This window comes from Pogonomyrmex barbatus, unplaced genomic scaffold (assembly GCF_055798465.1).
Source record: "Pogonomyrmex barbatus isolate J1 unplaced genomic scaffold, ASM5579846v1 scaffold2, whole genome shotgun sequence".
Lineage (NCBI taxonomy): Eukaryota > Metazoa > Arthropoda > Insecta > Hymenoptera > Formicidae > Pogonomyrmex > Pogonomyrmex barbatus.
The window spans coordinates 16,841,800-16,854,613 of NW_028297116.1; the positions used below are offsets into that span (position 1 = coordinate 16,841,800).

At 45.8% G+C, this 12,814-nt stretch overlaps 1 protein-coding gene across 4 annotated transcripts in view; it reads right to left on the reverse strand.

The window, feature by feature from the left end:
* LOC105431964 (uncharacterized) overlaps positions 1-12,814 on the reverse strand; it is a 28,081-nt gene that overhangs the window by 5,058 nt on the left and 10,209 nt on the right. For 2 of the 4 annotated variants that reach the window (XM_089076888.1, XM_089076892.1), the window contains exons 2-3: positions 8,373-8,471; positions 4-8,151 (exon numbers count right to left, since the gene is read on the reverse strand). In XM_089076888.1, coding sequence (XP_088933014.1) covers positions 4-102 — 99 coding nt within the window. In that variant the 5' untranslated portion in view covers positions 103-8,151; positions 8,373-8,471. Of the gene's footprint in view, positions 1-3; positions 8,279-8,372; positions 8,472-12,814 lie in introns of those variants that run through there. The other 2 variants (XM_089076890.1, XM_089076889.1) reach the window with 2 other exon arrangements.

The window sequence follows — 12,814 nt, forward strand, 5'->3', positions numbered from 1 at the left end:
TACCGTACACTTGAACCAAGAGATTGAATATGTTCTCGTGTCCGAACTGCATGGCGATATGCAGCGGCGTGTAGCCCTAAAACGTGACAATACGTTTGACATCCCCCGGGAAACAGGTGCGAAGGTTTTCGCGATCGTTTAAAAATATTAAAGTGGATGTATCCTACCATCTTTCCGTCTGCTAAACGCAGCGTTAAACGTACTTATATATTAATTACGTTCACCGGGACGTAAGGAGAGCGTATTGATAATTGGGCAAAATTAAAAGACGAACAATATTCCCGTTCGGCGAGCGTATAATATCACGCGAACAGAATGTTCACGTGCTTTCACGTTGACGCAAGGTGCGCGCGCGTTATTAATACACTTACGGACACGTTCGGTCTACGGTTTAATGAATAATGTATCTTTAATTGTACCCCCGCGTATCCCCCCGCCGCTGTCCGCCGTTTCCGGCGCCGTCTTATGAAAAGGATACGCAATCTCTCTCTCTCTCTGTCTCTCTCTCTCTCTCTCTCTCTCTCTCTCTCTCTTCCTTCCTCCCTCGCTGGAAGGAAATCGTAATAAAGTGGATGAAAAATAATAGGGAGGGCTCGTATCACACCTCTCTCCGACAGGTTGCATATCTTATTATGATTTGCTCGAATGCGTGACGTGCATTTACGAGTGAGACGGCGCCGATAGGAGGGAAACGTGGAAAGAAAATGGGGATGGTAGAACCGTTGCCGTTACAGAGACAATGAGTAATTAATGGCACTGTATTATGAATATCATCTCGAGCGTGCGAATTCGCATTTCCGCGACAACAGCGCGATCCGAAACAATCACGTGCGTACGTGCGTGCGTGCGTGCGTGCGTGCGTGCGTGCGTGCGTGTGTAAGGGACGGCGAAAACTAGCCTCGCGTGCATCGCTCCTATCACCTGCATGCACTTTCATCCGGCTCCTATGTGAATCTTCGTATTCCCGTCCGAGCACATAATGCCGCGAGCGGATAACAGATTGTCCGCCGGATCCGCCAGTCTCGAATGGACTTTGAGACACATTTTAATCGAGGCGGTAATTAACGCGATATTTAAGAAGAGGCGCTCGGTAATCCGATCGGCTCGAAATTATCTCTTGACAGAAGTTCGCTGATCAATCTGCGAGCGGCAGGACGTGACTTTAAATATATAAATCGGTCGTACATATAAATGAGCGGGCGATGGACTTTAACGTGAATTTAATTAAACTCGGCCGTTAAATGTAAGATCCTTAAATACAAGATGTGTGATATGTGCGAGAGAAAAATGACGGCATGGATAAATCATATCAATCCGCAGACACATTTCTCTTCAGTATACGATATCTTTATTGAGCGACTTCATTTCGTTAAGAGAGATGTTATCTGACTCTAATCTACAAATGTGAAATGTTAAGTGGAGTCTTATATTTTCATCATTGCCGAGCGACACGTCAAGGTCCTCAGGGTATCGCGTTGTACGTACCATTTGTTGCGAGGGCAGAAATATTAAGGAGGCGTTATCTCACAATTAGTATCGTTCGACTCGGGCAGGCAGGTGAAAAAAAGCTGCTTTTCCAGCTCGCTCGCATCAGGCAACAGCTGCCGCTCCGATGACTCTCTTTCGCTTTTACAAAGGTAATACAATACGTGCGTTCGATCGCGACCGACGATGCACTTTAACAGCATTACGATAGTCGCGAGCGAATAGTCCGATAAGATCGATGAATTGATAATCCGTCGCCGTGAAAGATTTTAATCGTTGAAATAATTTGCGCTGTATTCTTCGTGCTAGATATCGATGAGAAAATTATGCGCGCGAAAATTTTCCGTTCAAGATGGCTCAAATAGCTATTTGCTAAAACGTTTCGATCATATTTTCTATTGTTATTGTCGTATTGATTCGCATTATTTCATTAAATAATTGATTCTGTAAAATCTTTTAATCTTTAAAAAAAATTGTTGCACTAATTCCATAATGCGCTGACTCTGATTAACCCTTTCTTTACTTCGTTTTGTTTTTTTAATTTTAAGAGTCTATATCTAGTACTATATCGTTAAAAAAATAAATAAATCTCTCTCTTCCTAGACAAAGATATTAATTTAATAATATTAACTTAATAAATTTAACTCTCGTACTATATTATATTATCATGTAACAGTTAATATTCGCCGCCGTTTTATGTATCTCTCTCTCTCTCTCTCGTTGAAGGGAAAACTGGTTTAATTTGAATAAAAGTCTGAAAGTCGATCGTCCAAGAAGAGCCGGCCAAGTAATGCGGCCTTGGATTAAGGTATGCAAAACGCAAAGCCACCAATGCGCACACTAGGTGTTTATAAAGAGCTTTCGAGTCCCTTTCGAGTGACAAATCGAAATTCAAGAATTGATCCTCGAAAGAACACGGGCGACGCGGTAGTTCCTACGAATGACAAAGGGGCGAAATCGGAAAAATCAACGAGCCGCGGCGTAGGTTTCAACGCTATTACAGCGCAACGAAATGATGCGTCATCGATTGTCTCCCGTTGAAAGGCTATTCATCGCCCGATGGTCTTGCAAACAACACGCTTCGCCTCGGCACAATTCGCAGACAGTATCTACGGTGAAAAGTATCCGCGGTCGGTCAGGGACATCGTGTATTCCTGCCGTGGGCTAGCGTTCGTGAAAGAGCACGTTGTACCACGTACAAGCCGCGTTCACGATGCTCGCATCGATAAGTCCGACAAATTGCGCGTAATTGTGTGCGTGCGCGAGTCATTATCCGGCGGAGGCGAAAATGCGGCTGAGGAGAGTGCTGCTTGAAAGTGCGTTTCATACGTACGGTGACCGTTTATTTTAAGGGACCATTTATTTTAAGGGACAGTTTCAAGTAACTGTGCTTTAGATTTTTTATTTCTTCAAAACTCAATTTCGTCCTTCATTCGAACGTCCTTCGTCCCTTATTTTACCGGAAATTCTCTTCTAATTAATATTTCAATGTCTAATGTCGTACCGAATAATGAGTAAATTATGAAAATAAAATATATAAAATATAAATGTATATAAATATAATTTGTGTCTTGCGTCAATGTCTTTAACTTTTTAAATTAAAATTAATCATATTAGATCCGTTTTTATTTTTTATTATTTCGAATCTATTCCAAATTTGAATCAAGGATTTGTTTCAACACAATTGAACCAGTTTCAAACTATTAGAAAACACAGTATTTTATTTTGGTATACTATGTAAAAAAATTTCATAATGCGAGTATATTTCTGACAGCCACAAACTGATTTGGAAATATATAAGAACAAAGCTCTAAAATTTTCAGATTTGTCCTTTATTTTCTCGAAGAAAATATGGTCACCGTATTTATATGTGTAAAATATATGGAATGTTTGAACCGCAGGAAAGAGGGAAAAAACCAGGTGCGTCCGGGACGTACCAAAATACCGTTGCAACCTATGTATTTTTCATATTCACCATATGACACGTATGTAAAGTAAGATGTCTCTTTAAATAAGCTTCTGATCCTACTTCTTCTTTTACATCGAGAAACGAAACTTTTATTTTGTATGCTCCTCGGAAGATGAATTATATAAAAGAGAAAAAAAAAATAATATAGAAGATCTTTCTAGATCGAATATTGCGGACATACAACATGCTTTGTTTCAATTATACTTGCGGCGTGTATAATTGTAATACATTACGGCTATATGTGTCGTCAGCTGTAAAGCCGAGGTGGAAAAATGCGTAACGAAAGGGTCGATTTGAATCTGTATATAATGCTTTTACCCTCAATTAAAATCAACCCTCGAGATAGGCGGCCGTTTGCCGGGCGCGACATTTGGCCGCGCGCTACGGAAGTGCGATTAAAAAATCGTCCCCGTGGCTGAGTTCATGAACGACACTCGACTGTATATCGTGGCGTTTAATATTGAACTGCGCAATAAACGATAGTGACAAATGTGTCAAAACCGCGATCGTAGTTATCGAAACGGGGGACGCACCCTTCGCGCTCTCGTACCCTCGACGAGGGAAGGAGTTGGCCTGCTCTCGCGCGTGGTGAGAGAGAGCAACGCGGCTCAACCCCCTCAAAAATTTTCTAATTTATTTCACTTTAAAGTCCCCGCGCCTATAGGTACGCGCGAAAAAGTCACGACGTATATATACACATATCACATATAGAACGGAAAACGGCACGCATATGGGGTGGATCTCGCGCGTCACCCTTTTGCCAACTCCAATAGCATGCGACACGTGTGTCCTTGCGACAAGTGGCACGACACACCCTTTACCAAGTTTGCACACGCATCCCTTTGTGATACGGACGTACGCGCACGTACGTGGTGTTGCAAAATCAGCGATTCTTTGCAAATTTTTGTAACTTCTAGAAATCCAAGCGAGAAGAGTTAAACGCTCAGTTGACAATTAAATTAATCCTTAAGTTAAAAGAGGCAAAGCTTCAGAGAAATTTTTATTTTATACAAATAATTTTATATCTTCAAAGTTCTGTCAAGTGAACTTTATTTCGGATTACATAATTCGAGTAAAGATAATTCAAGAAACATTTCGATTGCAGAGCTTGGAAATTTGATTATTCAGATTTGACACACTGGATCTTGGATTCGCGTTTCTAGAAGGGTGACTTCTCAAACACCCCGTACGTAGATGAATACATATTACGCCCAGAGGACCCCCTTTTTATGCTCGGCGACGATATTTTAAAGTAGCAATGTCCCGGCACACGGAGTTTCGAGACAATATCGCGCCCCTACCTCCACTTCGTCTCCGTCTCTTCCTCACCTCCGTCCGTTTCTTCTCTCGAGTGCGCCTACTCGCGCGTAACATGTCCCTTTTTTTCCGCCTCACCTCGTCGTTCTTCTCTTTTTCGTTGCTCGCAGCAGCCTTCAGGAACAGGACAGCTGCCGGCCACCAATATCACGCACGCGTATATCACCGTTGAGGATTTTCAATTTTAATATTTTCCTACATCGGGCCGCCTTTACGAGCCGCTATATCACAACGGCACTTCTCACCCTCCCCCCGTCCCACCCCCCATCTTCACTGGAAGGGTGAAGGAAGTCAGGGAGAGAGCCCGCACGTTTCGAGAATGTCTCGTTCTTCGACATGGTCCCGCATGAAAATCGGCAGGAAGGCAATATCGTTCTCCACGATCTATTGTATAGACATTTTTTTATATATCTCGTATATTTCGCGTGATGGAATTTCGATAATTCAACCTGGACGACTTTCGACTGCGAGATAATTCGAAATCTGAGATATGTAAGTTTCACGTGTTTCGTGACGAAGATACAGAACCGACACACGAATACATACAAGGCTAATCGGATGGACTAAAATTTCTGAATTTTTCTGGCGATTAGGCTTCTCGACAGTCTAGGTATATTCCATTTTTCTCTTTTTAAGCTTGATCCGAGTTTCAATAGTTCGTAAAAATGCATAAATAATTTATCTTGTTATATTGCTAATTCCTTTATATTATATTATTCCCAAAAATACACTCGTCCATTTCGAACGATCAATTCTAATCAGGGATTATATCCTGAGTGGATCATTCGTTGTATGAGAGATAGATTCCGGTCGTCTACGTCTACGAAGCCCTGACCGAGGGTAGGATGACCATTGTCGTTGGCCGTCGTGCGCCGGGCGAGGATGCAGGCGCCACACGGTCGGCTTACGGGACTCCCCTGGGGACGGGGCAACGGGGGACGTGGCCACCGTTTTTTGCCGGGATTAAATGCGAGCCGATGCCGCGATAAGCCGTAGAAAAGCAAGGTGGAAGTGGTACCGGTGACAGATTATACCCGTGACTGCGATCCGCTTCGTCGTCAACGCTCCCGGCGCGCCCGTTTTATTTAACGCCGGTTGTGGATTAAAAAAAAAAAAAAAAGGAAAATCGGCAGTTGTGCGGCGGAACCGCAGCGAATTCTTACGATAAGAATGCCGGAGTTTCTCCGTCGGCGAATAAAATAAACCTTAGCCTGCGGACCGCGCGTCCATAAAAAACGAATCTTACACTATGATTTTTCACGTTAAAAGCACCATCAGTCAGATCACTCGTTGCACATGTTGTCCGAGAAACGATCCACTCGTCAAAAATTCCAAAGGTTGCACAAAGATAAAGTCACATAGCTTTGCATTAACTTTTGGATAAAATAATATCTCAAATCAATTTTCTAAACGCAGAAATTTAAGAGAAAGTGGTGGAGAGAGAGAGAGAGAGAGAGAGAGAGAGAGAGAGAGAGAGAGAGAGAGAGAGAATAATTCTTTTACTTCTCATTATTAATTTTTATTATTTCCCATTCTCGTGCTCTTTGTAATTTAAAGATTTTTCCGACTTCCAGTTCCCCGTTCGAACGAACCGGTATTGATGCCCGCGAGTGGCGGATATTAGCCGTGGATGAGATCGACGCCCCGCCAGGGGCGATTCCGCACGGCCGGTGCTACCACGAAGCTACCGAGTAACCGCGCGATCTTTTTTTTCTTCTTTTAACTCGCTTCCTACTCGTCCTTTCATTTGCCACGGGATTGGGGGAAAGCCGGTGCTCGGGATAAGCCGTAGAAAAGCGTGGCGCGATGCCGGGTGACAGATTATGCCGCGTCGCGCCCGCACGATCCCGCAGTCTGGCCCTAAAGCCGAGCCCGTGGAAAAAAGCAGAGGAGCGAGGAGAGATCTCGCCGAGGCCAGATCTCTCCCGTCCGGGTGTGGATTACCTACTCTACATCGGTACGTACACGAGCACGACCGTATTCATTATATCCGGCGCTAATCCCCCGGTAACATCGAGTCAGCCGGGGGATTGTCATTGGGAAGGTACGAAAATAGCGATGTCCCCGCATAATGTTTCCACGTATCAAGAAAGTCTCTTTTTCGTCTCGGTTGCCTTCATCGTTGTCCCCCCGTTCTTCCCCCCTCTCTCTCTCTCTCTGTTTTATACCTTTTAAGATTATTCCCGGAAATTAATTTTTTATTTCGTTACATGACTCGGAAATTGATACGGAAAAAAATTGCCGCTCCTTTTTACCTTGATATAGTCTCTCGATAGTTGTGAGAACGTTCGACCGACGACAACGAATTGTAAAAGAATGTGAATTTAGGAGCGAGGAAGGAAAGGTGTGCCGCGGTTGTCGACAGGTCAGTTCGGATTACACTGGCGGAAACAAATGAGTCTACCGAGCGCGAAGGAGCTATGGTGAAGACCTTACAAGAAGATAAATGAACCGGCTCTCGGAGTACACGCGCTTCGAATTCAATTTCCATCTAATGACGGGACGATAGGAAAGTTAAAGTAAGATAAGTAAGATCCTTCGAAACGACAATTCGAAAGTCTATCTATTTCAATTTATCAAAAACCATTATATCCCCATATTATATAAATAACATAAAGGTTCACTGTTTTGCAAGATTATAATGACGCGTCGTTCGGAAACTTTAGAAAGAAAGATTAAGAAACTAATTAAATTTAGAATCATGGAAAGTGCCGGAGGTCTCATCCGATAACAATAAAAAAAAAAAAAAAAAAAAAAAAAATCGAAATAACTTTGTTGCCCGGTATAACGCGAGAGCAGGGGAGCCCGAGACGGAGTTTGTCGCAAACCGCTAACGAGCAAGGACCCCATTTTCCCTCTTCCCTCCCCTAAGTACTCGCCTCCCTCGTCGCGCGCCGTCTCCTCGTCGTGAAGCACTCCCGGCTTATATAAGTCTTATAAAGAGCAAAGAGCGGCGGGACCACACACATCCGATCCTATCTGCGGGCTTTTCTGTGCGCTTCGCCCTCCTCTCCCTCCTTTCCCTTTCCTTCCTGCCTTCCTTCCTTTCTGCTACGCTGGACTGACTCTCCGTTTGTTCTACCTCTTACAACACGACTCGCCCCCTAAACCGATCCCGCTCTCCGTACGTCTGGCAAATTATACGCGATCGTGACAAGGGCCGCCGCGGATGCTCGCTCTCTCGATGTTATCCGTGAATGTATTTGGGGTACACTTTGTCTTAATCTCGACGTAGGAGTCATCGACGTAAAAAAAAAAAATAAGATTCATTAAAAGGAAAAAACGCTCGAATGCATCAATTGAATGATCTCGTTATCGCGATATTAAAACAGAAAAAAAAACATTGGTCAATAGTTGAAGTGTAAAAAACTTACCCCGTTCTGCATCATTCGATGGAGACATCCGATGGCCGAAAACAGAAAAAAAAATATGAAAGATTAAGTTGATTTTTGATCTTGTATCATTAATGAACCAATAATGTAAGATCGAGTAATCGCATCAATATTTTACATGTAATATTATTGTTCTTATAGTGTTTTAATATTTAAATGTGCACTAAATGAACGTTTTATTTAGTAATCTCAGAGAAGGGACTACTCACCGTAGTCTCATTGACGCTCTTGATGCAGTCTCTGTAGGTGCCCGCTATTAATTTAACGATGTTCTCGTCGCCGTGTTTGGCGCCCCAATGTAAAGCCGTCTGCAACACGCACGAGGAAAGGCGGGGTGATAATTCGTTCGTCGGTCGTTTAAATCGTGCGGCGGGACAGCGGCACGGGATTACTATCGTGCGAGTAATGCGAGACCACGAGAAAGTCGCGCGATGGGAACGTGATAAGTAAAAATGTATCAGCGCCGAGATTTATGGGCTGAGCGCGGACTTTTCGGGAGGGGAGGGGAGGGGTGCCGAAGGTGGTCCCGATTGTAGACACGACGCGAGCAGCTGTAGCGTATTTTCGGGATGACGCGCCGGTGAAATATTCGCGAATTAAGCGACAGCAACGGCCGAGTGTCAACCGGGATGCGGGATGAATGGGAATCGTCGCCCGTGCCGGAGCGTACTCGAGAGAGGAAGATCTCGACTGGCAGTCGATTACAGCCGGAGTGCCGAGGAGTTAGTGCGGCTCGAGGAAACCCGGAGAGAGAGTAAATAGAGCGAGTTGAGTTACTTCCACTTAAGCGCTTCGGTGAATCGAAGAGAGAGAGAGAGAGAGAGAGAGAGAGAGAGAGAGAGAGAGAGAGAGAGAGAGAGAGAGAGAGAGAGAGAAACAGGAATTATCGGTTCGATCGCAGTGAGAAAGTGGCAAGTATTTTCCGAAATAAATATTATCAAGGTGCAAATTATTCGAATAAGAGAGAGCGAGAGGATACATCGTTAACGTGGCTCGGAGTAAAGGATAATGAACGTCCAGGAAATTCGGAATGTATTACATCGTAAATATATGGAGTAAGAATAATGAACGTTCAGGAAATTTCGAATGTATTACATCGTAAATATGTAGACAAGCTCGGAAATGTGCACAGCGGAAATTTCCATGGGATAATAACTAATTGTCATATTTCTAACGAGCTTCTTACATCTTCGAAATTATTTTCTCGAAAATGTATAATTCCGCTTGTAAAACGCGATTAATAACACCGCTAAGAGCCTCGCGACATCTTATTTCCATTATTCTAACGGTGTTCAATCGTACATTAGCTTGTTGTATTCGGCCATATATACTCAAGTCCGGCGGCCAAAATTAACGTCCCAAATTAATCACCGAACCGTCGCGCGATGTCAACTATTAACGCGACATTCTCGCGAGCCTCGATCTAGGGGAGAGACGCCCTAAAAGGGGTACACGTTTTTCACGGTAGATGCGGCAGGGTAAGCAAGCTTTCGTAGCGAGACATGCGTTTTAATTCCATTCGAGTCCGCGTCCCGCGGGTAGATTAAAAATAGTGTCTCCGTCTCTCCGGATTCACATGGGGGTCGTCATAGAAGCTGCCCTCGACCTGAAGCCGGCTGCCACGTACCCGCCGGCTACCCTCCACTACGGCGGTGGACTGCAAGTCGCGGACCACCTCATTAGCGGACAGCGAAAAAAAAAAAGCTTATTCTAACGAGGCTACGTACCTAATGACGAGAACCACGCGCAAGCTCGCTCGCTCGTTCGCTCGCCCGCCCGCCCGCACGAGCGGGTGTATGTATGAGACGATACACGTGGCGGGTCTCTATACGAGGACGTAGGTACACCTTGTGTACGACTCTTTCATTTTATATGCGCGGTCCTCGCGGTATAAATTAACGAGCGGTAAACGTATCGAGACGTAAATGATGAACGCTCGCGCGGCATCGCATCGTCACGTGGCGCGAATGATGTCGGGATAAGTCTCTCTTATCGAATCGACGAATCGCGTGTGTCGAAAAAGCGATCGGTATCGAAGCAAAAATTTAGATTCTTCAAACAAACCAGAATTTTCTTCGCGCAGTTTTATTCTCTGTTATAGGTAACCCCTTTTTCCAGCTACGCGCTACGAACTTCGAAGAGTAGAGGGCGGGAAAGGGGACGGAATTTTACGCATATACGGATAATACGAATAATTAAGAGCGCGCTGTCGTTGTACAATTATTAAACGTACCGCGCATAGCGCGACGGCAGGTCGAGCAAAGTCATTAACCGCGAAGTGCGTGGACATGGTCCATCTAATACGTTCCGCCGGTCCGGCTGGTGAAGATGCAAGAATCCGGCTGAATTACACGAGGCCGAGGTGCAAAATGAATTTTTACGGTGGTCTCGCGAGGCCATCAGCGCTTATGTGGGTATATACTCGTGGCCGGGCTCGGGCACGGACGTCTACTTCCCCCCGGCTTCGTGCTAACGAAGTTTTATGAAGCGCGATAGCGCCATACCTACGCCGTGGACTTTGGCGCTCCTTAATTTGTGAATGCTGCTGCCGCGCGGTGTCGGCCGCGCGCCACGCCGCAAAAGAATGGTATGTCGGCCGACAACGTGATATATCTTCGGCCCTCTGCCCCGGACCTTCGGTCGGAGTATAGGTGCATACCGCGGATATACGGTAGCCTGCTTCTTTTTCCGCCGGCGTGCGGCGTGGCTTTCTTCAGAACGATCCGGACGTAAACCGCGCGCGTGAGAAAGCACGCGGTCCATGCAACATCGAGATCGACTTTCCAGTAACTATGTGGTAGTTCTCTTCAAAAGAAACGCAATGCTTCGAATGGTTCGATGGAAAAGTAGCTCATAATTCTAACAGGGTATTTAGAATTTTTGTCCCCCTCCCTCTCTCTCTCTCTCTCTCTCTCTCTCTCTCTGCCTCTCTTTCATTTTGGTATCAATTGTTAGTTAACATGCATATGTATTTAATTTTTGTACTAATTAGAGTCTTAATTAATGCGAGGCTGTAACCGCGTCGTAGCGCTAACGCGATTACAGACGAGATGCGAGATGACCATCGACCATGACGGTTACAGCAGTCGGAGCCGCGCGATGTGTAATGCTTGACAATGTCGCTATACTGTTCGAGGCTGCAGAACGGCCACTTTAAAAGAATCTACGATATATAACTTTTTATTCAATCCAAAAAATTATTACACATGTCGCGCGAGTCCAGAAATAAATTTCGTCAGCAACAAAAAAAGCCTCCTCGAGAAATCCCTCTGATTATTCAAGACGCTCCGCTCAACAACGGGAGTTCCTTCCCAACTTTCATCGGTCCTCCTCCTTTCGTCGTGGGATCCAATGTCCCACGACGTGTGCGCGCCACATGTGCGCGCAAAACTACGTATAAGCCACAGCTATATAGTTGTCTTCTCGTGGATACTGATTAAGCCGGCCTGGGGAACCGCGGGCGGCACGGGGAGGTCGAGGAGAGGAGCACGAGAGGCAGCAACAACAGCGGCAGCAACGTCAACGGCGGCGGGAGCGAGAGCGGGAGCAGAAGCAGCAACGGCAACGGCAGCAACGGCAGAAGCTACCGCGGGCTCCGCTGATGTATGCGAGCGATACAGATATCTCCGGGAAGGAATTTGCGTTGAATTAGCGTATAATCGGCGGGCCGATCTGCTCATACGGAATCCCGCGGTCCCCCGCTTACACGTGTCCCAAGAGCTGTATTCTCTGTGCGAACACAATATTTAGTGGCCGTCGTGGCGTCGCGGCCGAGAGAGTCCCTCCCGCCTCTCGCCTCGCCTCGTCTTTTCCTCTCCGGTCTTTCCGGTCTTTCTCCTCTCCCGTGGGATCCTCTTTCGCCGCCGCCTGGTATGCGAAGGAGTCCTCCTTAAGCGCGCTGGCTTCCCTGGCCCAAATTTTTCCCTCTCTAAAGCTCTCGAGCTCCGAGTAAAGTCGAGCCGCGCAGTAGTCACCCGCTGGGAGCGGGACTTCGCGTGATTTCGTTATTAAGATAGGATTTCGTGATGCAGCTCGTCACGCCCGGGACTTCTGACACTCGTTTCTCACCGGCATTTCTGGCGGGTGTTAATAAGCCTGTGGCCTTTAAACCCGAGCTAATTGGCACGATCGTTATTACGTTGATAACACTGTCGCTGTAGAATATGAAATTTATTAAATTTATATAATCGCTGTGGCGTAGATTCGATATCTCACTTGTTAATGTACTCGAAGCGAAATACCGAATACCGAATGCCGAAGAGATCGAGTTCTCTCAGAGAGAGAGAGAGAGACAGACATCCCGGCTCATCGAGCATTAATCGTTTCTACCGCAGATAATCACACGAACACGGGGATTACGAGTATTAACAGATCTCAGCCCGCGCTCCTTAACTCCATCGTCCATCTCGTGAATTTGTGCAAGAAAAGAGAGAGGAGGAGAGAAAGAGGGAACGAGATGGAGAGAGAGAGAGAGAGAGAGAGAGAGAGAGAGAGAGAGAGAGAGAGAGAGAGAGAGAGAGAAGGACCGATTCACGAAACTCTCGTGAACGTTCGCGGTGGGTCGTTCGGATTCAGCGGCGTGGCGCGATTCGATCTTTCGAAGACTGATTCTGGGAAATCGGGGGAGACGTCGGCGTCGGGCGCGTGTCTT